General features: G+C 43.5%; 2 protein-coding genes across 2 annotated transcripts in view; one reads left to right on the top strand and one right to left on the bottom strand.

The window, feature by feature from the left end:
• LOC311617582 (histone-lysine N-methyltransferase SETMAR-like) overlaps positions 1 to 27,400 on the bottom strand; it is a 485,271-nt gene that overhangs the window by 164,008 nt on the left and 293,863 nt on the right. The window lies entirely within an intron of this gene.
• LOC311616794 (TPA-induced transmembrane protein) lies at positions 269 to 24,748 on the top strand. Its single transcript, XM_084872648.1, has 6 exons — positions 269 to 517; positions 6,080 to 6,209; positions 11,170 to 11,297; positions 15,467 to 15,537; positions 19,702 to 19,875; positions 23,332 to 24,748. Exons 1-6 carry the CDS (start codon positions 374 to 376, stop codon positions 23,339 to 23,341), a joined length of 657 nt encoding a protein of 218 aa, XP_084728774.1. The 5' UTR covers positions 269 to 373; the 3' UTR covers positions 23,342 to 24,748.

Raw genomic sequence — 27,400 nt, 5'->3', positions numbered from 1 at the left:
GTGAAATGAATGAACTTTTGCTAGGCGGCGAAAGCTGGGACAAATCCCAGAAACAGACAGCTCCCGGGGGTGGAATGCCAACTTTCTCCCATGGCACCGCGCTGCCAGGCCATCCGTGCCGCAGCCGCCGCCCGCCAGGCCCTCCTGCTGCGTGTCTGCGTGAACAGGGAAAGGAGCGCGGGCAGCGCCCCAACAAACCAGAAAAACCGCCCTCCCCGCCCGCGGCCCCGCCCGCCGCCCGACGTCTTCCTCCCTCCGCCCGGCCCCGCACCCACGAGGTAGAGAGCCCGCCGCCCGGGAGGCCGCTGTGGACTCTGCACCCTGGGGTGGGTGTGCCGCCTGCTTCCCCGGGCTCCGTCCTCCTCCGCCGTCCATGGAAGGGGCCCGGCCCCCGCCGCCCGGGGACCCACTGGAGCTCTCGGTGCTCGAGGGGCAGCCGGACGAGCAGACGCCTCTCAATGGAGCCGCTCAGGTCATCCCTGTCCCCTTTTCTGCCGAGGAGCCCCGTCCAGCCCAGGTAAGCTCTCCTCCTCGGAGCCCAGCGCCCCGGGGTCCGGGCTTCCCGCCAGGAGTCGAGCCTGGCTCCTCTGTGTCGGGTTCCCAGCCCGCTCCCCGGCGCCGCCGACTCTGGGTGCGGGGGTGCGCGATGGGAAGCCCTCAGTGGGGTGCACCCCGGAATGCGCTCCAGCCCGGGCCTGCCCCAGGCCCCGCGCAGCCCCCTGGTTCCCACGGAACTTGGAAGAATCTCTTCCAAGAGAGAATCCCCAGAGAATGGTTTTCAAAAAAAGTCCTGTAACTTTCAGGTTTCTTTTCTTCTTCTTTTTTCTCAAATAGAACTAGAGCGATAGATGGCGTCTTCCCCTTTTCTCCAGAACCTACTAGATTCCCTCATTCCTACCTTACTGCTTCCTCCAGGTCCTCTTACCCCTTACCCCGGCCCACCCCGCCTGGCGCTCAGCCCCTACACACACACACTTGCCAGCGTGGCCACTGGACTTCACAGCAACAGAGATGGGCAGAGTGGAGAAAGCATCCAGAACAAAAAGGGCCCGGGGCTGGAGGTGGGGTATAAACTTTCCCTGCTCAGTGGAAGGAAAATAATTGAAAAAGGTTTTGTGCCAAAGAATATGAGGCTGCGCCTCATTTGCTTTGGCTTTATTTTCATCTCCAGGAAAGTCCTTAGCAATGTTTTGGCTGAACTCCTCTGATTCAGCCCTCGCTGCGAGGGGAGCATTATTCATTCTCATCAAACGCTTGTAAAACAGCAGAGGCTTGGAATTCCCAGCCACGTACCTTGTGATTAACCTTAAGACTCGCTTGAATTTTACTGGCTCCGTGGAACTCCCCGTGCAGATGGTTCCAACCTGGCATTTCTGCCCTGCTCCTCCACTCCCGCTCCGGCTGCTCCACTGTTGGTTTTAGGGATAAGCAGGACATTCAGACGGTGAAAGCATTGTTTTTGCTTCTACACTGATCCCTGGGAATACGGCAACGTCTGCTTTTCCAGTTGCCTAGAGGTACCTTGGAGAGTAAGTTGGTGCCTTATGTTTGAGCACCTCTGGAGAAGGGAAGTTGGAGAGAGATAGTCTAATCCTGGGCAAGTGGTCTCCAAGGCAGTGTCAGGAATGGGAACTGGGAATACTTGTCTCATGTTAAATGGACCCAGGACAATCCAAAGACTTCATGGTTTGGGACACAATCCAGAGATCTGAGTTCTGGCGACTGCTTCACAGCTGAAGGATGTGTCCTGGGGCAAGGCGCTGAGGTCTGTTTTCCCTGCTCTCCAGGGATGGTAATGTAATGTGGTTAACCTGGCTTCTCCCCAGGCCTGGCCGTGCCTTGGTGGAAACAGTGGAGTGGAAAAAAATGCCAAGCATACGTAGGGTACACCGTATCAGTATTTTAGAATTGTTTAGCACCTCCCTAATACAGATTGCTCTTTCATGTTGTAATTCAGTAATTTTCAACCTTTTTCATCTGATGACACACATAAACTAGTTACTAAGAAGATTCTATAGCACAATAGATATGTATTTTTTTGTTATTTTTTGCCAATCTAACAAAAAAAAGTATAATTTTGACTTATTCACACCAGATGGCTATTGTGTTGGCTATTGTCAATTTTTAATTTGACCATCTAAGGGAAAAGAAGTCAGTGACCCTGACTAAATAATCAGATATTTCATGTTTTCAAAATTTTTACAGCACACCCGTGTGCCTGCTGCAGCACACAGGTTGAAATCGCTGTACTAGTAGCTTCCTCAGGACTCAGGTATACACAGATATCCTAGACATCCTTGAGAATTTACTTTGTAGGTCACCATATGGGAAACTAGTGGTGAGTGACATAATGGCATGAAGGTGAGGGGGTTACATGAGCACTTGGAGGACAGTCTAGAAATGCATGAATGGGGGGAGGGGACTTTTTATAAAGGGAAAAAATAGAAAAAAACCCTTATCTAACCTTTCTCTTTGGTTCTATAGAATAAAGTTGAAGTGTATTTTAAATGGAAAAATCAATTAATATAGAGTTATTTAAAGTGTTGGGTAGCCCAGCACAAGATTCAGACTTTTAAGAATTTTGTGTGTCGTCTCCTTAAACTATATGTTAAGACTTCCAATTTAAAAAATATATATTTTTATTGATTTCAGAGAGAAAGGGGGGGGGGAGAGAGAGAGAGAGAAAGAGAGAGAGAGAGAGAGAGAGAGAGAGAGAGAGAGAGAGAGAGGAAGACAGAGAGATATTTTTATTTCTTAAAATGTCTCTGGGACTTGTATTTGAAAACATCATCATCATCATCATAATAATAATCCAGCACATTGATCGTTTTGAGGCAGGCAAGATTCTATATAAACAAGCTACCTGAAAATTAGCCCCATTGCAATGAGTGGTTCAGAATTTAGGACAAGAATCAACTGGCTCCTTTCTGCTTGGATCAACAAGTGGACTAAGTCCCACAATGAAGATAATAAAATCCAGTTTCCTGCATGCTAGATGTCCCTAGATCTATGTAATATCTGCCTCTGACTCAGCCAGAGAAGAAAAGATTTTTGTACCCAAGAAATAGGTAGCCTAGCCATTATTGAAGGACTCGGTGTCATGTGTTTGGATTCTTATCTGAGGAGGGATGTGAATGTCTGGGGAATGTTCAGAGGAAAACCACACACATTCTTGAGCCATTCAGTGCCACTGTAGAATGTCAGATGCAGTTTGCAAAAATCTCCAAGGCACCTTGCAGAAGAACCTGCCTGTGGCCTCTCCTCATGGCCTAAAATTTGGACAAGAGAAGACGAGGAAGCCAGTGAAGGAGGCAGTGCATCTCCGTGATCAGGTTTTGAGGGGAGACTCAGATAGCACACACATTCTTGTAGTGTGTAGTGTGTAGTGCACACCTCCTCCATCAAAGACTGTCCACCCTCAGGGCACAGTGGGCTTTCCTGGGGACACCTGCGAAAAATACTAATTCCTGGGTTGGTTCTAAAGAATAGACAGCTGGGAAGCAATGCACTGTAGTGTCGGGTCAGGAGTGGCAAACAGACTGCTTTATATTGACTTTAAGTCTGTGAAGATTAGTCATGCAAGGGGTAGTGGGGTCTGCTGTGACAGACCGGTTCGGGGGCCAGGCTGTGGGATGGAAGCTTTAGCTGGACAGAAGAGGCTTTTCCTACAGGCGAGGGCTGTATAATTCTGAGCTGACTTCTCCCAGGAAATCACAGAACTGTGGTCTCAAACCACCAGGGTTCTAGGTTTACCACTTCGAAAGGACAGCACAAGTGAAGGGGCAAGAAATCACAGAGGTGCACGGATGCCCATTCTGTGACTCACTTGAGACACGGGACCATTCTGCACTCATCTTTATGGTCCCGGCTGCCCCTCCTCTCAGCACTAAAATGGCCAGTGTCTGGGGGGCTCTGTAAACAGGAAGATATGTTTCTGTGTCCTGAACAGTTGAAAGTTCCTTGCTCTGAGACTCCCTCTCTCCCCTGTACCTCCCTCTCCCGGGCCTTATTGAGCTCCACCAAGCCTTTGGTGACTTGGGGGCAGTTCTCTGCCTTAGGGTGGAGATGATATGTGGCTTCGCCTCTGGACTCCAAAAATCACCTCCGAGGGTTTTCATCTGTTCAGTTAGTCCCAGGGTGTCTATTGCTCCCTCATCCTTGATCCCTAGAGCCAGCGTGGAGTGCACTTGGGTGCTCCAAAGTGTGACCTCCACTCTAGAATTTCTCAAGATACATTCTTAACATTTTTGGAGCCCTCTGTAACTCAGCAACACTATGACCTGCCTGTTACCTGTATGAGACATGAGAGTGGGATGCAAAAACAGGGAAGTTTAAGAGCCAGGGTTCTAGGTTTACCACCTTGAAGGGACAGCACACCCTTCCCTCCATGTGGTTTCACTTTACCTAGGAAGATAAGGCCAGTATCTGTTTATATTTGAACATGAAACTAGACAGGGCAGCGGTAGGTGAGCTACGTGGACAGTTCGTGGACTGGGGCATTTCTCCATGGGTGCGGTGGTGGGAGGGTCTCCACCAGGAGAGATCTGGCCTGGTCCCTGAGGAGTGGGGGCGGTTTTGCCAGAGGTCTTAACCCTGGCAAAACAATCGGTTCACTTTGGGAGGGTGAAAATCATAAGCTGGGGCTCGCCCCCACCTTCCTACACCCTGGTCCCCTGGTGTCCAGATAGAGGCTAGGTCTGTGCAGTTTAAATTCCTCATCAGTTGATTCTGATGTGCAGCCAGGCCTGGGAGCCACTTATTGAGAACATGTGAACTATAGTGGACAGACAGTGTCCTTTTTTGATGGCCACCACCGAAATCCTGATGGTAGAGATCTGAACAAGGTGTTGGTCACTTTGAGAGAGAGCCTTTGGAAGCACTGCTGATGGTGGTGGTTGTGGGGGGAGAGACAGTGGGACACGCAGTCATGGTCATGCCCATTGGTTCAGGTCCTAATGTTTGTTAGCAAGTGCTTCATGGACATGATTTCTAGTTTTTACAACACCCCACAAAATAGATTTATTATTTATGTTTTACAGTTGAGGACATTGGGGCTGAGAGTTTTAGTAGCTTGCTGATGGTCATCGGACATTAAGTGGTATAAGTGGGATTCTGATACAGAAACACACTTTCCCATATCATATTCCATTGCTTCCCATGGTGTCCATGTGGGGATTACTGAATGGCCTAGGGGGAGACGAGCCAGGGGGCCTTTGAGGGACAGGTGGCAGGGCTGGGAGCAGAGGAGCCTGGCTCGCCCATAACCTGGAGCTCTGCACAGTGACACAGGGCAGCTGTGGACGAAAGGGAGAGACACCAGCTGGGCAGTGACACTCAGCAGGGGTTCGTCTTGACCAGTCTCTCTGAAGTGGGATAAAGCCTCCCTCGCAGGGCTGCTAGGATAAAGGGAAGTGGTATTTGCTGTAATTATTTACTTGACCCCACACTGTGCCTCACTATGCCCATTAATAGCTTTACTTCCTGCTGTCTCTCTGATCCTTCCCTTCATTTCCCTTCTCAGGCCCTTATTACATAGAGTCTGAGTCACAGCGGTAGCCTTTTAGCTTTTTCTTGGCGTGTCTACTCTAAACTATACATCGCCTTTTTTTTTGAATCTTTCATTCAGCTTTGTGTTCCAGAATCTGTAACAGGTCCCCAGTACACCCCAATTAAGTACAAACTGCTCTGGTGGCATTCAGAACCCTCTCAAATATTCTTCAGCCTTTCACTCTTTCTAATTTTAACTCTCATTGCTTGCCCCTGAAACCCAGAAATTAATCCACTGATGCTCTTGGTCACTTCCATTATGAATCAACACCAGGGATGCTCTTTTGTGGCTTTGAAATATATACTTTTCTGTCCACCCTTCAACATCCTGTAGGTTGCCCACCTCAGAGCCCCCAAGGCATTTCTTGCTAACTTTTCTGTGAAGTTCCATTTTACCCCTTTGTGAACTTGACTCAGTAGACTGTAGCCCTGTGAGGTCAGAATCCGCTGCCTTCACTTCTGCCCATACTAAGTGTTCAAACATGCTTGTTGAAACTGAATGGCTAACTCGCAGTCTCCCTCTGCTTTCCAGGCTAACCAGAAAAGCCCTTGGAGCTCCTGCAATAGGCCTTTGTTTGGAAAGTGTAAACTGTGGATGGCCATCGCCCTTATCTTCCTAGGTTTCATTGTAGTGATCAGCATAAGCTTATATCTTTTTGGAGGTAAGAGGATGTACACGTGACTAAATGGGCACATTTTAAGAAAACTTGTTTAATGCTTATGACTTACACCGAAATGGTATATGTATTCATTGCTATTTCATTATTTATAATTTGAATTTAAAACTGGTGTGGAATGTGTTATATGGATGGGAGAAATACATGATTTTTGTTTTGTTGTTTATTTTATAAGCTCCAGAAGTAGTATGGAAACCGCTGTTTTACTTTAAACTCTGCCCATTGGATCTTGAAGATTTCTTACATTTAAAAAATATATATATTTTTATTGATTTTTTACAGAGAGGAAGAGAGAGTTAGAAACATTGATGAGAGAAAATCATTGATCAGCTGCTTCCTGCACACCCCCTACTGGGGATGTGCCCGCAGCCAATGTACATGCCCTTGACCAGAATCGAACCCGGGACCTTTCAGTCCTCAGGCTGACGCTCTATCCACAGAGCCAAACCGGTTTCGGCGATTTCTTACGTTTTTAACTTATTTAAACACTAATAGATATATTTTTGTATCTCTAAACCTATTTGATTGCCTAATTTCTTATAGTTTGTTTAGTTAAAATAATTATTGTATTTCATCTTTTATAGCTGGTTTATGATTATCATGATAAAATAATGAATAGCATATTTGAAAGTTTTAAAAACTTGACAGAACTGTGTATCTGTAAGCTGTCATTATTTGAGCTAATTTTGGAGATAACTGTATTGTATTTATGTTTATGTATGTACAAAACAAAAACATGATCTAACTGTACGTTTCCATAATTATCTCATTTTAAAATTATTTATCATGAACATAAAAAATAATGAGATCAGATTTTTCTTTGTAGTCTTGTGGATTCTAATGTATTCTGAGATCACTTTTCCAATTTATTAAAAGTTATTTATGAACATTAAAAAAAAACTTTTAAGTTAAGGTATAATTGACATATCACATCTATTAGTTTCAGATATACAACATCATGATTCAATATTTATATACATTGTGAAATGATTACCACAATAAATTTAGAAGCCTCTTTTTTTAAATGACTGCATTGGTAGTCTTCCACACCATTTTAAAGTCTTGTATCTTGTAGTTAGTTTCCAATTTTTTATGATTATCAGTATTAAGGTTTTAATGATGCATAAAAATAGCATCCTCTAGTGGGCAATCATTTCAATTCAAAACAGGAGAGAAGAAAACTGTTTTAGGTTATATGTGTGAGCGATTGTAGGGGGAGGAACTCTCTGGGATGGGATACGCTTGAGGGCGATTCAGTCCCGTGAGGATTGGAGATGAGCCAGGCTCTCCACAGCAAACCTAGTCAGAGGATGAGAGCAAGAGGGGAACCCCTGGGTCTCTCTGGAGAGGTCCTGGGAACTCTCCTCAGGAACTGCATTTGCCATTCACCTCCAGCTCTCCCCACTCCCAGTCCATTCAGATCCTTTCCCAAAGTTGTGTGGCCCCGGAAGGAATAGGAAAACATTGATAACATGTGCCAACCTCACATTGACAGTAGTGTTTACTTACTTAGGACATTGTTGAGGTGGGATAGATCATTCTTTGAGGCCATAGGCTGGTTTTGAGGTGGGGAGAAGTTATTAAGAGGTGTTACACTTCTTCCATCATGCTGAGGACAATGGTTTTTGTGTGAGCAGTGGTACTCCCTCTTCCCATCAACTCCCACGTGTGGATGTGGAAACTGTAGTTGAGTCACGCAGCCTTGTCCTGTCACAATTTGCTGATGCCATCCTAAAAGTCGACGGATTTGTCTGTTGGTATCTGGGGCCCAAAACAAAGGATGATGCAACAGAGCTAGATGTTCAACATCCAGGATTCTAAAGTGCAAGACTCAAGAGCTGTCTTCCGTTCCCAAAAGTTATCTGGTCCCTTTACTCATAAAGAGCAATCTGCAGAGGAAGGGATTCTATTTCCCTCAGCAGTTTTTCAGGGGACATCCAAGTTCATAGGATGGTATTCAGGGAAGACCTTTTTAACACTTAGAGTGCAAACTTCATTTCCTATTTTAGAAAATTGTATTCTTAAAATGTTAATGCTATAAGAGAGATTTTCAAACTTTTGCTATTTTTTTTTTTTAAATCAGAGAAATAGTTTTATTTTACTTGGCACCTCAGGGGTTTGGGCCTGTGGGAGAATCATGATAGGCAGTGGAGTTGCAAAAGGTGCAAAGGGGTGGGACAGGGCTCCCCTTTGTGAGTCTCAGCCTCTCCCTAAGCAGCTCAGTAGGTGCTCTGGGATGACAATCTGCAAAGATCAGCCATTGCCTAATTGCCAAGCCCATTGATAGGAATCAAATACTTGTAGAACTTCTGAGCATTCTGTGGAAAATGCTGCTGTCTGGGAAAAGGGCATTGTCTAGAGAGAGCCAAGGGCTGTTCATCCAGGTTCACTAAGAAGTGAGTTCACCGGGAACTACACTTGCCATTCTCCTCTCCTTTCCCTTCCTCTCAACTCCGTAGTCTCATGTCTTAGGGATCTGTGGTTCTCAGGGTGAGGCTCGGTGGCAGAGGTGTTAGTAACTATGGAGTTGGAGTGGACACAGCAAGGGACAGAGTACACACATCCCAGAACCCAAAGGGTAACTAGTTGGGGAAGAGACAGGGTGAGGCACTAGGTAGGGAGGTGGATCTTATCACTGACATTGTTAAGAATGTCAGCAGAGCAATCTATGGTCATTTTATTATTGATTCTTTGCAAATTGTGCATCCCTTATTGTCTGCAGCTGGCATGGGCTCCCCTGCCACTCTACCTGTGGCCATTAAAGTAACTGTAAATTCAGGGTCATGGCTCAGCCTAAGGTGCTGAGTTGGGGTTGCGTGTACACTGCAAAAGAGAAAAGAGCAGGTTTACTGTAGACACTGAGATAATTTTAAATGAAAAGTGTTATGAGCAGGGCCCAAGGAATCCTATTGAATTCATAGGTCTTTAGGGAAAAGGTTAGTAATGGATTCTCTTCTTCTTCCCAAGGAATGAGCAATTCCTTGGTGTGAAAAGTAAAGGGAGGAAATAATAACAAAACAAAAATAAAACAACAACCCAAACACACACACACACACACACACACACACACACACACACACAAAACCTTTCCCTCTCTCTAAGACATCTACTTTCTGGATTATTTGGAGAATCAGTTAAGCATTCTCAAGGGTTATACTTTCTCTACTAATTTGCCCCAACCAGGGAGGAGAGAGATGCTGAATTACACCTTTCTAATGAAACTTTTCTTGGTTTAAGCAAAATATTTAAAATGTTATGAAAACCAAACGGTGACAAGTAAATGGATGCTTAGAAATATGATTTAAAGGTGATCAGATTTAAGTCTCTAGGGATCCTTATGTGATCTCCAGGGATCCAAGTTTTCTGCTATTGTCACACAAAATAGTATAATGAATGACTTACAACAAATAAAGATGCCTGGGTATTTCCTGTGTTTGGGGTCCCCAAGATCGACCACTAGATTCCGTGAATGCTGGGAGGCCTCATAGGACTCAGCATGTAGTTGTGGAGATGACTGTGATTTATTACAGGAAAAGGATATAAAGTGAAATGCAGGAGAACCAAGTGTCCAAGAGTCCTCTCCTGGTGCATCCCACAGGACACACTTCATTCCTCTCACAATGCGTTGTGTCAACAAGCTGTGAATTCTTTCCACTAGGGAAGTTCTTTTGAGACTCAGTGCCCAGGGTTTTATTGGGGTTGGTCACATAGGCAGCCTCTGCCTGGCCCTATTAACATTCCAGACTCCCCAAAGGAAAGATGTTCATTGTAAGCTGCATTGTTTGTACAAAGAGTTGAGCCACACTTATCGGGGAATGGTGGGAACCTTTCCGAAACCTAAGTTCCCAGAGGCCAGCGCACCAGCCTTGAGTAGCTGGGCCTTTCTAAGCTGGCAGTCTCAGTTGCTCTGTCAGGTCTTCTCTGCACATTCTCTTGCTCCTCTTGTCTCACTTTACCAGACTGTCTCAGGGAGTAAGTCTCAGAATTCTTCCTTCTTTTCACCCGCCCTCCCATCAGAAACACTGAATTGGTCCCACTGGGGTCTTTTCTAAGTCCAGTAAAAGAGGCTGATTATGTTATTTTTAAAGCTTGGGAATTGAGAAAAACATCTATGGCAAGTTCCACCCACCTACACCTTTCTCAGGGTCAGAGAGGTGGTCTGTGGGTGGGCTCAGATGGTGAGGCTGAGGCAGTATTAGGAGCATAATTAGCACCGTGAGTCCCAGCTTCTAGCTCCTGGCTCCTGACTTTTGTGCTTTTCCTTTAGTTCTGACTGCATAAAAATCAGTTAGCTCAGTCATTAGAGCACAGGCAGCCACACAGAACTCATTGTTCACCCCGGGGCTCTGAGTGCAGTTGGGTTTCTCTTCTGCAAACAGAGCGTGTCAACATTCCTATCCTGTGAGACGTACTCTTGAGTGATGACTTCATGCCCAGGTCTCCCTGGGAGATTTCAAGACATGGGCTCACATGCTCATATTCCAGTCCCCCTCTGTTCTGGCCCATGATGATTCCTTTGGCCACTCCCTTTCCCCATCACCCATTGTTTGTCCCCCTGTCCCGATTGTCTCCCAGCATCTGCCTTGACACCTATGTACATAGCTAAGCTGCAGGCCCAGTTTAACAAAAAAAAATTCTCCTTCTTCCCACTCCATCCCACTGGCCTTTCCCTCAGTCTGTGTTCAATGGACGCTGAGACCCCTATGGCATAAAACAAACAAATAACATGTTTATCATGGTTGAGGGAAGACCCTGTCTTTATTTGGTTTGACCAAGAGGGAAAAGCGTTTCTGTTCATACTTGCTTACTCTTGCCTGGCTTTATCCTTGACTCGTGCTCGTTGTTTTGTTTTGTTTGTCTTTAAAGAGTAGCAACCAATGAATATGTTTATTACTTTATGCATATGTGTTTTTTATCTTTTCTTTCCATCCTCCACTCTTTTTAGTAACTTACATCGATGAAGATGAAAATGAAATACTTGAGTTATCATCAAATAAAACATTCTTGGTCATGCTAAAGATTCCAGAGGAGTGTGTTACTGAAGAGGAATTGCCTCACCTGCTCACGAAAAGGGTAATGGGACCTTATGCATTGTTTACTGAGTTCAAACATTAGAATATGGATTCTGCTACAACAGTAGGCATAGAGCCACGGAGACAGTCACTTCAAACTTCGATATTTTGGTTCTGAATTTTGGCAGAAATGGACACTTATAAATGGACTTTCTGTCATGCAAAACCAGAGGGAAGAGCCTTGGCCTCCAGTTGGAGGGAGGATAATGTTTTGTTTCTTCACTCTGCTCTTACATTTGATTTAATTGTAGCTTCACTGAGGGTCTATGATGTGCTAGAGTCTAGCAACTAGACCACATGCCAAGTGCCAGGGCCACAGCCTCTGTGCTGTTAGTGGGGACTCACAGCCCAAGTAGGGGAAGCAACTAAATAGATAGTACAAAACGGTGTGATATATTCTATTGTTGAGTTGCATATAGGATGTTTTACAATTTCAAAGTGGGGTTGGGGCGGTGGGGGGAGGGCATTTAGACTACTGAGGTGGAGATGGAGACGTGGAAGGCCTCCTGAAGGAGGAGAGTTTTAGAGGAGGGTCTGCACAGCAGTGTACTATGGCCTCCACATGCTATGTGGTGGGACTTGCAGAGGTGAAGCTGAGTAGGAAAGGCAGTTCCTACTCTTGGGTAAAGCACTAAAATCTGCAGGTTGACAGGGTCAACTTTCATTTTCACCTTTCTGTGTAATGGTGAGAAAACACTGCAGTAGAGTAAGTTAGAAGCATTGTGGTAGGCCAGATGAAACAGGGGGCCTTGAACTAGGGTGATGTCAGGGGGAAGAAGGAAGATTCAAGTGAGATTTCAGAGGTCTTCTCATTCAATAAGACTTACTGGCTGGTTGGGTGTGGCAGTGAGGGAAGAGTGTGAATGTGGCATGATTTATGGGGTGGGAAGTTCAGGAGAATAAGCCCTCTGTGAAATACGGGTGCTCTGCAGCCAGACCAGGAGGGTTGGTTAGGGAAATCCTGGTCATCCTGTCAAAGACAGGGTAGCTCACAGCCAGACCCAAAGTTTTTGATAGGAAAATCCAAGTAAGGCCAGCCTGCTGTCCCTTACGTTCTTCTTTGCAGTGCTAGGTCAAACATGGCGAGTCCTCTTCATTTGGCTTCCATTTGACTCTGATCAAAGCTCCTGAAGGAGGTGCTTCCATCTCAGTTGCCTCTGAGTCAGCTCTGAGTCCCCAGGGGATAACCTCGATTGCTGCTTTGACCACAGGAGATTGTGCTCTGGGAAGATTATCTGGGTTTCCCTTCCTCCTCCTTTTCCTGGTTTATATCTCCTCTGCAGTGCCCTTTTCCTCCCTTCCTTCCAGCTGCTTCCAGAGCAAGCTGCAAGTGAAGAGCCTCTTGCTGCTTTCCTCTTGGTTGCTTTTTAAATTGAGGATTTGCATTTGATGAGCAGAAATGAAATGAATCAGCAACCACACATGTCACCTGTTACAGGCTGCACTCTCTATGTCAAAGGGAAATGGATGTTAATCATTCACCTGAGACCATATCTCTGACACAGAGCAGACTCTATGGGTGCTTTCGGCTTATCACTGTGTAGTGGCAAAGGAACTGAGGGTGCTTTCAGAGCCAAGGTCTCTGGGCGGGTTTCTTCTCTAATCAACGAGAATCACTGAGTTCTCCCTGTGTACCCACAGGTGCATATGAGATGCATAGAAAGAACCACGCAAAAGATTTTAAAAATGTTATCTGATTTGCAGATAATAAAAATAAGGTGCAAAGAAATGAAAAGATTCCTGTCCCTGCCTCCCCCCAAGGCTTCCTAAACAAATATGTTCAGGATAAAAAATGAGGAACTTGGAAATATCACTATTTTATTGTCAGGTCAAGATTCTCCCTTTCTTCCATTAGGCCAGCTTCCAAAAGTTTCTGGAGAAGGAAAGTAAGTGGGAATGTATATTGGAATCTATGTCCCCTCTTTTGCTTTATTGTCTTGTGTTTGTGAACAGTTTTCCTAGCCCCTTGTCATATCTCCCCACCTGAGGGTTGGGGCCATTTCTCTGTTTAAAGTCAGCCCGTTAGCTATGTGCATGTGCTGGAGGCAGGAGTTAGCATTGCACCTATGATAACCTAGGAGAGGGTATTTCTCTTAAAGTATTCTGGAAGCTGTTTTTTAATTAGTCATTAAGCCTGACTCTGATAATCAGCTCACTATGCTCCTAGCTCACTCTGCACCCAGCCTCATAGGCACAGTATGGGAGGCCCCAGAAACAGGGGTGAGAAGCACCTCCTGACCCGCCCTTTCTCACCCCACACCCCCATTTTTCTGTTGTGTTTGTTTATTTGTTTGATTATTGGCCCAAAGTAGATAGTGTGGTTAACAGCTCCCAAATATATAAATATGTCCTAATTATAGCAGAAGACGATGCCACCTAAAAGAACCTTCCAGTGGACACTAAAAATGATCTAATGTAACACTCCATCTCTTAAATTTTTAACTTGATTTTTTTCTGATAGCCTACTATGTACAAAACACTGTGCTAGTTCTTTAGGATTAACAAAGGAAGGAAGGAAGGAAAGAAGGAAAGAAGGAAGGAAGGAAGGAAGGGAGAAAGGAAGGAAGGAAGGGAAGGAGTGAACAGAGAAGGTTGGACATGAGAATGTCCAAATCTGTAGAAAATTTTTATGAGTTTATTTGAGCAAACTGATATCATGGCAGGACACAAAAATCTCAAATGCTCTCAGGAATGACTGTTTTTCAGTTTCTTTTATACCATGGGAATTAAGAAGGGAACATAAGGAAGATTACAAGAAGGTGTGAGAAAGCAAGGCAGGGAAATCTCTGTGATTGAATTACAGAATAGTTAACAAGATTATATCCTCCCTGTGGATCTGAAAGAGAGGAATACTCCTGGCATTTCAAAGGTCTGTTAAACAAGATGCCTAAATGCACAAGAGCAATGGATAGAATTTGCTTACGGCAAATTAAAACAATGTAAAGCACAATGTTATACTCTTCAAACTGGCAAAAAATCTAAACTAAGTAACACTAAGCACTAGCAGGACTGTGGGAAATGGATCATTTCTACCTTCCTGGGAGAAGAGTAAGATGAAGAACAATTTGGCAAGATTTAGTTCCTTTGGAGATGTGCCTACTCATAGACCCACCAAGTCTATTTCTTGACATTTCTTCTCATATGTGTAAGAAGAGAGACACAGAGGTATTCAAGGGTGATAACTTCAATATAGTTTGTACGTAAATGGGAAAGTTGGTGCAACCATTTAGTGGAATCTGTGCAGGAGTTAGGAGTTAGAGCGAAAGGCATTCATCTAGATGTACCATTGTGGGTGAATCTCAAACATAATTTTGAGTGAAAAGAAAAAGGAAGTCATAGAAGATTGTGTAGACTATGGTGCACACTTTATTTTAATAAAACACAAATTAAATTATGTATCGCCAATTGCACCAGGATGTATTACATTTATAAAAAAAACATGCATGAGAAGGAGACAATGACTAGCACTGGGCGAGAGAGGAATTGTGTGTAAAAAGAGTAGCTTAGTTTGTTCTCTCTTAAAGTGAAAGGCTGAACTAGATGTGGTAAAATGTGAAGCAAAGAAACCTGGGTAGTAGGAACATAGGTGTCATTTTTGGGGATGGCAATATTTCATGCATAAAATAAGAACTCCATTATCTTTGCAATTACACACCAGCCCCACTTGGTCCCATTTTCCAGGGAAAGTGCCCTACCTGTGGCTTAGCATGGCTGTTTCTTCTTACAGTGAAGCTCTCAAGAAAGGAGGGAAAGCCCTTGCCCAGTGATGCGCCAGGCTCTGAGTGGCCTGTTCTGCTGTCTTCCAAGCCTCTGCCCTGTTCTCTCCTGCCCGTGTTCCGTGGGGTCTGGGTGGACGCAGGCTGCAGACCACTCTCTTCATTAAGGCCACAAAGTGATAGTGCAATACATATGAGATGTTGAAAATCCCAGCCCGATCACATGATCCTTTTCAAATGAGATTCTTTTTCATGAGTGTGAACTTGATTTTTGGTTCAAATTTTTGGCTAGACCCACCTTTGTCTGGTTCTTGACCCAGAGTCTCTGGATAAGTTAGTTTCTAGCTAGTGTTGAACCCCCTTTGTCTAGGAGTACTTTTGCTTTGTCAGGTGATAGGCAATAAGAACCAGCAGTCATGTGTGTAGTTATTTTACTTGTTTCTGTTTGTTTCAGCTCACAGATGTGTACAGCTCATCTCCATCTCTGAATCGTTATTTTACTTCAGTGGAAATAATGGACTTCAGGTAAGAATGTGGAGAACCTGGAAAACAACACCACCATTTACCTAGAAGGTCCTCCCAAGTCTCAAAGCACAAGGGGAACCAACAATAGAATTGTAGAGTATCAGTGCTGAGCTTAACTCCCTTATTTCACAAAGGAGAAAAGTGAAGCCCAGATGAATTAGGTAACTTAACAAGGTCACACAGAAGAGAGGAAAAGCCAGTCCCAGGCACACCATTCCTGTTTAACAGAGAATGAGTAAATGAGCTAAGGGTAGAAATAGAAATAGGTCTCAGATAGTAATGTGATGGAAAAGATAGAAGCCATGTTTGACTTGTGATTTTGAGGAACACAAGTAATATAGGAGTCCATGTTCCTTGTATAATATTAAAAATATAAAGATATATATACTACAGGGAAAGTAAAGGGCATATGTATGTACTGTAGAGAAGTCACTTGATTATCCTTTTGTGTTGTAGGATAAAATTTACCTGACCAAGCTTTATCATCTACTATTCCTAAGATATCCCTGGAATAGGATCGTCAAAGGCAATATTCCATTGAGGATATCTCTAACCATACGTTTCCAATGCCGTAATATAAATAGACCTGGGAGGGGAAGCATGTAAGGCAGGTGGTAGCATAATAGGGACAAATGAAAATGGATCTGATGTGTGAAAAAGCATACAGTGGCAGGTTGCCTTGGCAACACTATTTCTCCTCCTCTATGGATTCCTATGTACCCGTGACCTTATGATGACTTCTGTTTTCTTTTAAACTATTTCTCTGTTAGAGTTTACATTCAATATTATTTTATAGAGGCCCAATGCATGAAATTTGCCTTGCAGCCCTGGCTTTGTCTAGATTGGTCTTCCAGAAGGTCATTTGGCTGTCTGGTCTAATTGGCATATTACGCTTTTATTATTATAGATTAGTTTAAGATGTTCAGCATAGTAGTTAGACAATCATTTATTTTACAAAACGCTTTCCCTGATATTTCCAGTACCCATCTGACACCATACATAGTTATTACAATATTATTGACTATGAATCGAGTGGTTTTTTTCTGAGCAAGATGCAAGGGTGGTTTCTTTCCTGGGTTTTTGTCCAGGTTGGATTCGAAGAATGAAGCCACTGACAAAAGGTAGTAGATGAAAAGGTGGAAATTTATTGGAAACAAGTACAGACTCCCACGTGGGGAGGGCATCCCAAAGGGAGTAGCTCACTAAGCTCCTTTCCCCTAAGATTTAGAAAGGCTGCAGTTATTTTGTCTCTTGACGCTTCCTTCTTATTGGTAGAATATCAACTTCAAAGCTCAAACCTCTTGTAGTGTCACCTTCTCTTTCTCCCCCTTCAGGGGTAGAATTCTCTATCTTCTGTGAAAATCTGTTTTCCTCTTTCTCCCACTTGTCAGCATTTCTCTGTCTCGGTGAAAGTTTGTTTCCTCTTTCTCCCCTTAGCCTGTGGCTTGCCCCTATCTTCTGCGAATGGATGTCTTCCTCTTCCCTTATCCTGTGGTGCACCTTTTGTTCTCTGTGAATAAATGCCTTTTGGCAGCTCCAAGCCCCTGACCAACTATGCCTTTCTCCCCCATGAACCCCCTAATTCCTAAAACTCCCTAAACCTGCCTACTTTACCCCTAAAAACTCATTTCAACTGTATAACCCTATGATGTACTTTACATCCCTTGACAGTTTTGTAACTACCAATCTTTACTTCTCAATCCCTTCACCTTTTTCACTCAGTCTCCCAAACCTCCTCCCATCTGACAACCATCAGTCTATTCTTTGTATATGTGAATCTATTTCAATATTGTTTGTTTATTTTGTTCTTTAGATTCCATATATAAATGAAATATTATGGTATTTGTCTTTCTCTGACTTACTTATTTCACTTAGCATAATACCCTAGGTCAGTGTTTTTCAACCTTTTTTGGGCAAAGGCACACTTGTTTCATGAAAAAAAATCACGAGGCACACCACCATTAGAAAATGTTAAAAAATTTAACTCTGTGCCTATATTGACTATATATAAAGTAATTCTCTTGAATAGGAATCAAATAAACACAAAGAAAGTATTGTATAATTACTTTATTATAAAATATTAAGTAAAAAAAATAGTGAAAAATTATAAAATTCTTGTCTTGTCTGCACCTACGGCACACCAGGCAACATCTCGCGGTACACTAGTGTGCCGCGGAACAGCGGTTGAAAAACGCTGCCCTAGGTCCATTCATGCTGTCACAAATAAGACTTTATTCTTTTTTATGGCCAAGTAAGGTGACTTGCTTTTTGATATTGCTCATTTTAATCTCAAACCTTTGGTATTAAAACACCAACAGAAAATGGAGAAATGCATAATTAGACCCAACATACTTTCCTCTGTGCAACTCTGGACTCAGCCAGAGTTGAGAACCACCTAGACTGAAGGGCTTTTCCAAGAATCCAGTCTCCTATTATGGCTTAGAGGACATGGGATTGTATAATGGGAAAACTCATCAGAGACAGGAGTGAAACATGGCTCAAAGTCTGAAGACTTACTGTTACAGAATCTGCCTTTAAAAGTTATTGGAAAGAAAAACCCAAGGGTTTTAGTATTTTAGATAAAGAAATTTGGGAAACATTTTTAAAAATCTAGGCAGAATTTCAACAGTGTTGAATTGAGGAACAAAAGCCATTGCTTCCAAAGCCACACACAGTTGCTGCCTGTGAGCAGGAGACAGCAACAGGCCTGTCGACATTTGTGTAGACACAAATCCTGACCTCAGTCCCAGCAACCCTCAATGAAAACCTGGGAAGTGCCCATTGGTTCATCCGCTGCTGGACCCACTCAGGTGGTGGCAGATGAGGCAAAGCCCACAGAGTTCTCTGCTTCCCTGAAAATCCCTCTCCTCCCCTCAGAATCCAGCCTGTGTACATTCACCCCAAGACTGACTTGGTAGAATGACAATGGGAGCAAACCTCTCATTCAGCATCTGGTCTGGTCTTATGAAAGTCAGCCTCTAGGCCTTTCCATATAAGCCAACCCTTTGCTCATGGGAGCACAGGGTGGCTGTGAGTCAATATGTGACCATCCTGAGCGATAATTAGAAGGTAAAGCACAGGACGTACCTGTAAACTAGACTTGCTGGCTTAGAGTTTGAAAGCACAGTTTTCAGCCTGCCTGTAGTGGCTTCCTTGAAACTGTTTTTCCCAGAGTCTGACTGTCATTCACTGAAACCACAATTTGACACATTGGCTGTCTGTATAAACTTATTGTCAGCCACGTAATGTTAAGATGACTTCTGGCCACAAGGGGGAGCTCTTTGCTTGTCTTTAATAGGGGCAGCACTCACTTTTGGGACTGGCCTGTCTATAAAACCACCTCCAGTGAGAGTCTCAGATGTGGCTTCCGCCTAATTATTTTATTGCTTGCTCCTAATTTGGCTCATCTTGAAAGTAATAGGATAATTGTGGAAAACCTAAACGTTGACATAGCATTTAACAGATAATATCATCTACTCATTAACTGAGAATAGCCCTATGATTATTTTTATTTTGATAATGGGAAAAACTCCTTAGGTCCCCTTCTTGAGAGCATATCGCTGTCAGCCTCAGGGGTGGAAAAGGGACAGAACAAGTTTCTTAGTTTAGGGTCAAAGCAGGGAGGTAGGATTTGCTGCTGGTACAGGGTGCGGGCGGTTGGAGCCCAGGAGTTCTGCACCCCTGAAGGCAGGGAACTTTGGGCCCAACCTTAAACACTAATGAACTGGCTAAAGCAAATTGCTCTGACGAACCTGCACTTGTTGGGGCAGGGAAAGGGGTGTTGTGTGAGCACATGCAGAAGGGAATACAGGAGAAGGACAGGGCTTTCCTGGCCTGCCTAGGGGGTCAGAGGCTGGAGCTGGAGCAGACAGTGGGCCCTGAGCTTGCCCTTGACAATCACTGGGTCCCATCTCTCCCTTCAGTGGCCTCTCTCCGTGGACTCCTATGGGCTGTGTTCTAAGGGGGAGGAGAAGGTGAGAGTCACCGGATAATTTTGTGGAAGGCCCATGGAAGAGGATTCTTCCAGGAGAGCACACCCTTTGCTATTTTGAATGGGGAAGAACATGAGGAACTAAAAGAAGAAATGTTATTGCTAAAACCAGTTTCCAAACTAACAGTGCGATTCTGTTTTGTTTGACTTTCTCTGTTTAATTTGCCTTTCAGAGAGGAAAATGCCACAATAACCTACCACCTGCAGTTTGGGGTCCCGTCGGAAGATGACAGTTTTATGAAGTATATGATGAGTGAGGAATTGGTGCTGGGCATTTTGCTACAGGATTTCCATGATCAGAACCTGTCTGGCTGTGAGACTCTGGGGCTTGATCCGGAGGCTCTACGGTAAGTCAAGCACATCAAGAAGACAGAGTTGAGATGGTAAACCAGTGAACCAGACTGAGGACAGAGGTTTCAGGTTAATTTCTGTGACTGGCCTTGATTTTCCGAGCCCTCTCTGCACATACTGTGGTTACTAGCTTTTTCCAAATGTAGGTGAGGGAGGAGGGGGGGTTGTGTGAGAAAGACTTCAGAGGATTGTGAAGTTGCGAGTATGATAAGGGGGGGAGGGGGTTTGCTTTAGTGGCCAGAAGACAGCTCAGCCGAAAAGCCTCAGAGACATTACCTAGTCAGGCTCTGCCTCTGGCCCCAGGGATACCACGTAAACCAGCCGGTTTCTGCTCTCCAGGAGATTGTCTTTTTTCTCTCAATCATTTCTTCTGGGGAATCCGATGACCCCTCATTGATTTCCATGGCAAGCCTGAGAAGCATTTCAGCCATTGAATATTTTCAGAACTATGGCTCTCAGGCCCCTCTCAAATGGAAAGGTAGACAGTGACCATTTGGGAAGTGAGGAAAGAAAAAGACAAGAGAAGGCAGGTAGGGCAAGAGAGAGAACAAGTGAGAGGTAAACTCCAACGAAAAAGTAGAGATGGCTGTGGCAGGGATAGGCGAGGCCCCTGGGAGGGCCCAAGTGAAACCCTGTGGGTGCTTAGTTCAGTTCTCCAGGCTTACATGCGCCGGGGGCTTGGCAGGTTACCCCCATGCCTGTGATGAGCTGGGCAACGAGTTTTTCATAAATATAGTGTTTTAATTCTTCAAAGAGCAGGGATTCTTATCATTTTTGGGTTTGTATACCCCTTAGAGCACATGTGTCAAACACACGGCCCGCGGGCCAAATCCAGCCCGCCAGGCCTTGCAATGTGGCCCGCACCGCGCTGTCATCACTGCACTCCGCTGTCAGTTTATGACATGGTCAGTTTATGACTGTTCAGTAAACCATATGGCCCGCGATTTAGGCTGGATTTTAGATTTTGGCCCCTTCTCTGATTGAGTTCGACACCCCTACCTTAGAGGATGAGGGCAACCACGTATCTTCTCTCCAGAATAAAAGGCACACAACTCCTCCCCCTTCACAACAGTTTACAATTTCAGGGATTCCGAGGACTCTCTGAGGCCAGTCTGTGGTTCCTTTTGGGTTCATATGTGTGTGTACTTTAGAGTCAGAACTTTAAATTAGGCTCTAATTTGTGTTCCTGGGATATTTTGCGCATATTTCTCATTTTCTGATTTGGAAATACAATGACTATTTGACTTAGCTGCAGGCATATTTTTATGCCTTATAAAAAATAAAAACTTTCCTCACTATAATAATCAGAAAGGATTTTAAAATGTATAAATAATTTTATTAGAATTGTCTTGAGATAGAATTGACTTGACACATATTTTACAATGATTACCACAATAAGTTCAGTTTATACCTGTCATCTCATTAGGCTCCTGTAAAGGAATAAAAATGCAACTGAGTAAACTTAGAGATCTAAATGGCTTTATTGACTCTTGGATCTGGAAGCAGCCCATTTAGTAAACAGAGAGGTGCTCAGAGCAATTGTAAAAAATAGAAAGTGTTTTTAAGCAGAAAAAGGGAGGGGCAAGGAAATGAAAAGAATGGGTGGGCTTCGGTCTAGGTGACCTTCCCTTACGGAAAGACAGGGGGTTTCTCAGGCAGGTGACCTCATTCTTGCTGACCAGGAAATTCCAGGCTGATTGGTTTTCAGCCTTTTTCTGAGGCAGTAGGTCTTGGTGGGGCTTAGTGAAAGTGACTTCACTTTGAGTTTGTTGCTTTCTTTTTAACAATGAGAATTTTTTTTTTTCTTTTGTGACTAGAACTTTTAGGATCCACCCTCTTAGAATTTTCAAATGTACCATACAGCGGTGTGAACTATGTCATCATGCTGTATATTTCACTCCAATGCTTATCTTATAACAGGAAGTTTGTCCTTTTTAACCTCCTTCACCCAAATTATCCTCCACTGAACTGACAATCTGCTTTCTTTTGCTATGAGTTTCTTTTTTCTTCTTCTTTTTTTAAATTTAGATTTCACATACAAGCAAGGCCATACAGTGTCTAACTTATTTCACTGAAGCATAATACTCTCAAGGGGAAAGGCATTTTTTTTTTTTAAATGGATTAACCCTTCCCTCCCCTGTCTTTGAGCTTGTTCACATTATGTATGGGTGGGTCCCAGTCTAAGGAGTAGAAGTCTGTTTTGCAAATGTAAAACAGTGGCTTCATTGGGTCTTCAGGATCTGTTTTGGATCTGGGTTAGCTATTTTGCACAGGTTTCTCACATGTGAAGGAGACAGCTGGTAGACTGAGGGCAACAAAGGCAACTCCAGGTTTCTGTGAGAGCGGAGAGGACAGTTGGGGCTCCAGGCAGTGAGGACAGTGAATCGGCTTTGCAGGTTTTGGGGGAGGGGGGGTAAACTGATGAGCTGGTTCCTAGCAGAGAAGCCAGAGGGAATCCTATCCCTGGGACATCAAGGGAAACCATTTTGGCTGTTCATAGATTCTTCAGAAAACTGGAAGAGTTTAGCCAAAGAATACTATTCTTCATTGAGGGCAATTTTATACCCACCCCCCTCCAGGGATATTTGGCAATGGCTGGAGACATTTATTTTATATTTTTAAAGAATAGTTTATTGATTTTTAGAGAGAAAGGAGGGGAGAGGGAGACAGAAACATTGATGTGAGAGCACAACGTTGAATATCAACTGCCTCCTGCATACTTCCTACCAGGGATCAAGCCTACAATCTGGGCATGTGCCCTGACTGAGCACCAATCAGCAACCTTTGGGTGCACGGATGACTCCCAACCAACTGAGCCACACCAGGCAGGGCTGTCACTAATTTAGTTGTCACTAATGAGATTGTATGTTGGTTACAAATATCTAGTGGTGAGGTCAGGGATTCTTCTTACACTGCTCTCTACTGCAAAGCACTACCCAGCCCCCAGTCAACTGAGAGAAGCCTGTGGTGGAGCATGAAGGGCTCTCTATGAAGTGCCCCAGGTCCTTGCGTGGACAGCACCCCCTTCACCAGGCTGGCTCACACCATTTCCCTCATCTGGATTTCTCGTGACACACTGTGCACCTTTAAAAAAAAAAAAAAAAAAAAAAAAAAAAAAAACCCTGAAAATTTAGAGGTATTTTTATAGTGAGATCATGAAAAAGGACTGAATGTTAAAATGTCCTCCATATCCAAAGGGCCTCATCAAATGTTATTTTTCACGAATTATATCCAAACATGAGAGTGATCAGTGCGGTATTTGCCTTTTGGAAAGGATTCAGAGTTTGTGTTTGTGTGTGTGTTGACAGTAGAGGAAATTTCCTGTTAAGAATTTACAATATTCCAATTTTATACATATATTCAAACCAAATAAAGTCAACTGAAATGATGAGTGTTTAAATTAATCATAATTCTTAAGCATTTAGCGTCTTTTGTTTGTATTTTCTTTTCAGAGTGACGTAGTAGAGGCCGGCCTGTGTCTGAAGCAGTTTCCCTGGGCTGTGGGATGAAGATAACGCATTCTATTTTACAGAAAAGAAACTGTGAATTAACTGGAAGAATTTGAAATGACGAGAGGGCTAGGCACAGTCTTTTTTCTCCTGATTGTGCACAGTAGGACATCCAGCAAAACAGCAAGAGCTGCCCTGGTCCCACTGGTTGTAGAGGCAGGAAACCAGATGGAGCAGGGGTGACGGGGCAGGGTGGACCTTGCGGAGTAAATTCACTGCTATTTTTGAAGAACCTCCATGTGGACACTTTCTCTTTAGTGCTGGGGTAGACTTTTGAACAAGATCCCACCAGCCTGTTCTGTTGGAGAGGCTGAGGGAGAACTGAGCCAGTGGCTCACTGAAATCCCCCTCCCACTCAGCATTACATTTAATCTACCTCTAAGAAAGCCTAGGAGGATAGGGAGGGCATTTAAGACCAGAGCAACACGGTCATGTGTCTACATTCATGACCTGTAGCTGCATTTCTTAGCAAACCAGCTGTAGGCACATCATCCAGTGTCACCATGTTATCAATAGCTGAGGAAAGGAAATGTTCTTTTAAAATTATTTTGCATCTCCTCATTGTTTCTGTGGCTCCTGAACACCTCTCTTAAAAACATGATTCCCTGTGAGTTTTGAACACTCTGCTGTCATTTTGGAGAGTTTTCCCATGTATATTTTCACAACCTCTTATCAGAGAATCATTAAGAACCCTCACCATCAGCTAGAACTATTACACCCTGGCTTTTCATGGTTCAGTGTTAGGGCCTTCTAGTGGGACTTAGTGTCTTCAGGCTTTGATTGTAGATCTGATGAAAGATGGTTTTGAAACAGGAAGAACCACTCTCTGAAACAAACTGTTATAAGCTTAACGCCAGTTCATTTAACAGGGTGGGAGAATATTGGTAACTGACTCGGTCATTTGCCTGTCATGAGGGATCAGAATATTTGTTTTCTCGGGGAAATTGCTGGAAAATTTCCAGGAGAGTTTGTGGTCCTAGAATGAGAGCTCTTTAGTCTACTATTTCAGTTAGGTTGACCTTAGGTGGAAGTTAGTATGGGGGGGTAGCTGTGTGTGGAGGTGTGTTTGAGTCTTGTCTCAGGTAGATTTGCCTTAAGCTCTTTAGGACCCAGGACTCTGGATAATGTGAAAACTTTCTTTCTTATTGAACTAGAAGATGCATTTATTGTAACGTTGTCTCATTCTGAGGATGGTTCCGCAAACTAGCAAAACAGGTGAATTATCCTTCTTCCTCTTTGTTTTTTTACATGTCAAGTGTAAGCTTTAATGTATTTGTACTTTTTAGAAAATAATGAAGACTTTTCATGGAAAGGGATTTAAAATATTCACAATAAATTATTTTTGCCCTCTGTGCTGTCCCATTTATCTTTGCTTCATTGATGTCGACGCTCCAGGGCCAGGGTTTGGGTTGGTGTTTTCTTGCAGTAAATGGTGTTGGAAGTGATCTTTTCATTTCCCTGAGGGCAGCTTCCCCTTCTGAGGGAGTAAGATTGAACTGGGTTGGTCTGAGTCCTGCTCTCTGTTTCAGTGAGTGCAAGGCGGGTGCTTTGATCCCTTCCACTTCCTCCCAGAGCCCTCTCTGGCAGGCCCAGGTGTCTGAAGGGCCTGGGGTTGGAAGGAAAGGTTGGCTCGTATCTGGGATCAAGACAGGGTTGGTTTTCATCTTCCCTTCTCCTACGGAAAGCACCAAAATGCAAATACCTTGTCCTGGGTTTTGACCACTTGTGAGTCATAGAATTTTCCATAAAGTGCACTCTTTAGCCCATGTGGTGCGGAAAGACCTGAACTTTGTGATGAAAGCATTTGGAGGGTTTGGAAAAAATTGCACTTATGTGTACAATACTCTACTCTCAGAGGTGGATCTATTCGTCATAACACATTTTAATGACAAACATAAAGCCTGGTGCATAATAAGGTTTTAACAAATATCTGTGAAATAATTGAACACTTTGAGATCTTTTCTGGAAGTCCTTTAGATATGGACAGAAAGGATACAGCCAGATCAGAGGAACCTGTAACCCACTATTCCAACAAAAACTCTATCCATGTGTTCAATTGTTTTTTGCCTCACAATTTAACTTAGTTCTGTAGATTTTTAAAGAATGAGTTTTACAAAAGACTATAGAAGACACCAGTAAAGGAGAAGACAAAAATGAGGAAAGAAACTTCTGGTCTTACAGGGATTCAGGCTCTGAATAAATGAAACAAGAAACAACAGGGGGGAAAAGTCAGGTGTTAAAATTAAATAAAGATAAAATATAGAGCTGTGGGTGGTCAGAGGAAAGAGTATTCAGTATAGCATACTAGTAATTGGAAAAATCTTTGCCTGGGAAATAGGACATAAAACTGACTCTGAAGCAGCAGTGGGATTTGAATAAAAAGGTTTGTCTTTCTTTACTTATATTTGTGTCTTATTAGGGTCAGGTGCAGTCTCTCCTTGCCTCATTCAAAATCTGGCCAGTGCTGAGAAAAAAGAAAAGAAAAGAGCTGTTTCTCTAAATCTTCCTTCCCCTGCTTCCATTTCTGTCCCATTAGTGTAAAATAAGTTAATTCATACTATTACTGCATTTCTGGCAGCTGCATGTGGGCACATCCCTTAATATTTTTCTTTATGATTAGAAAAATATTCTCTCAGTGTTAGAAGGAAGTGCCTTCTTTTTATAGTTTAGAAACTAAAGCCCAGACAGGTGGGAGGACAAGCCCAGAGCTCTCCAGTGTGGGGGAGCACAGCTCAGCCCACTAGGCAACCACACACCATCAATGGCCTCCCGCCCTGATCAGTGCCCCAGGGTCATGCTCAGTTCAGGCTTAGTTAATATCGGGGAATTTATAAGGAGCATGAGTAGAGAGAGGACAGGGATGAGTTGAGAAGTGTGATCATCAGTTTGTAGAAGATTCTGGAGTTATGGTAATGCTCAATCCTTTCCCAAGTGCCTTGCAAACAACTTTGTAGGAAAAGGGGATCGACTAAGAGCTGCGGCATGCTCAGATCCAGTGGCTTTCAAGTTACTTTTTGAATGCAAGATGCTGACTTGGAAGAGACAGAGTCACAGAAATTTAAACAGAATCTCCTATTCTCTGAAGACTTCTGTGGAGTCTTGGGCTCACCTTTTTCATTCTGCCTATGCCCCTCCACCCCTGAGAATAGCGGTTGCCCTTGTTACCCAAGCTTGTCTTACTACTGTCCACATTTGAATTTATTTGTTGTCAACTGTCGATTTTCCTAACCTATTTTTGCTCTTTTATGTTCTAAATAAGAATTTGTCACTGACTCAGGGATTATTTATAGGTGCTAGTATGAACGTAAAACAGAAAACCACAGAGCCCACAATAGCTGCATAAAATGTGCCTCCGTGAACTTTGGCTGTGTACACTTGAGACCAACATGGGGGAGGGGAGTTTTCTTATGTATTTGTGACTTGAGAGTAAAATTTAAATCCTGAGCCTCATTTTTTTTTAAAATCAAGAACAGGAATATTTTAACTAAGGGTTTGCGTCCTCTACCCCTTAAAATTGTATATAAATATTGTGTGTGTGTGTGTGTGTGCATGTTCTGTGATGAGGATATACAGCTTTCATCAGAAATCCTGAATCTGTAAAAAAGATCAGCAATATATACAGACAATGTAGGTATTTCAAAGCACCCCCAAAGGACTCTTCTACTAAAAAATAATTTCCTTTCATAATCCCTTAAATTTCATGATAAGAACAACTTTCTTTGGTTAAGCATTTATGCTTAATATGTCCCTGATAAAAGGCATACACTGTTTCAGACAGGTAATACTGTCACATGGAAAGACTCAAACAAATATAACTTATCATGTCATATTGAGAAAATTTGAACCTATCAGCTTCCACAACAGTTCAATATCCAAGTGAAAATTTCCAGCATAAAACGCAAAATTCTGGGTTTCTGCCTTGCTGAAGGACTAATGGGTACCCTGGATTACCAGGTGCATCAACCAGTGGTTTCTCTGTACATCATGAAGTTTTTTGTTTCCCTTTGCTCCA

The sequence above is a fragment of the Pipistrellus hanaki genome (assembly GCF_964339955.1).
Source record: "Pipistrellus hanaki genome assembly, chromosome: 2".
Classification (NCBI taxonomy): domain Eukaryota; kingdom Metazoa; phylum Chordata; class Mammalia; order Chiroptera; family Vespertilionidae; genus Pipistrellus; species Pipistrellus hanaki.
The sequence above is the reverse complement of the archived record's forward strand: the minus strand, read 5'-3'. Positions and strand labels throughout refer to the sequence as shown.

Coding starts and splice junctions, on each gene's coding strand:
- LOC311616794 (XM_084872648.1), top strand. CDS start 374: ATGGAAGGGGCCCGGCCCCCGCCGCCCGGGGACCCACTGGAGCTCTCG. Junction 518..6,079: donor AGGAGCCCCGTCCAGCCCAG/GTAAGCTCTCCT, acceptor TCTGCTTTCCAG/GCTAACCAGAAAAGCCCTTG. Junction 15,538..19,701: donor GTGGAAATAATGGACTTCAG/GTAAGAATGTGG, acceptor TTTGCCTTTCAG/AGAGGAAAATGCCACAATAA.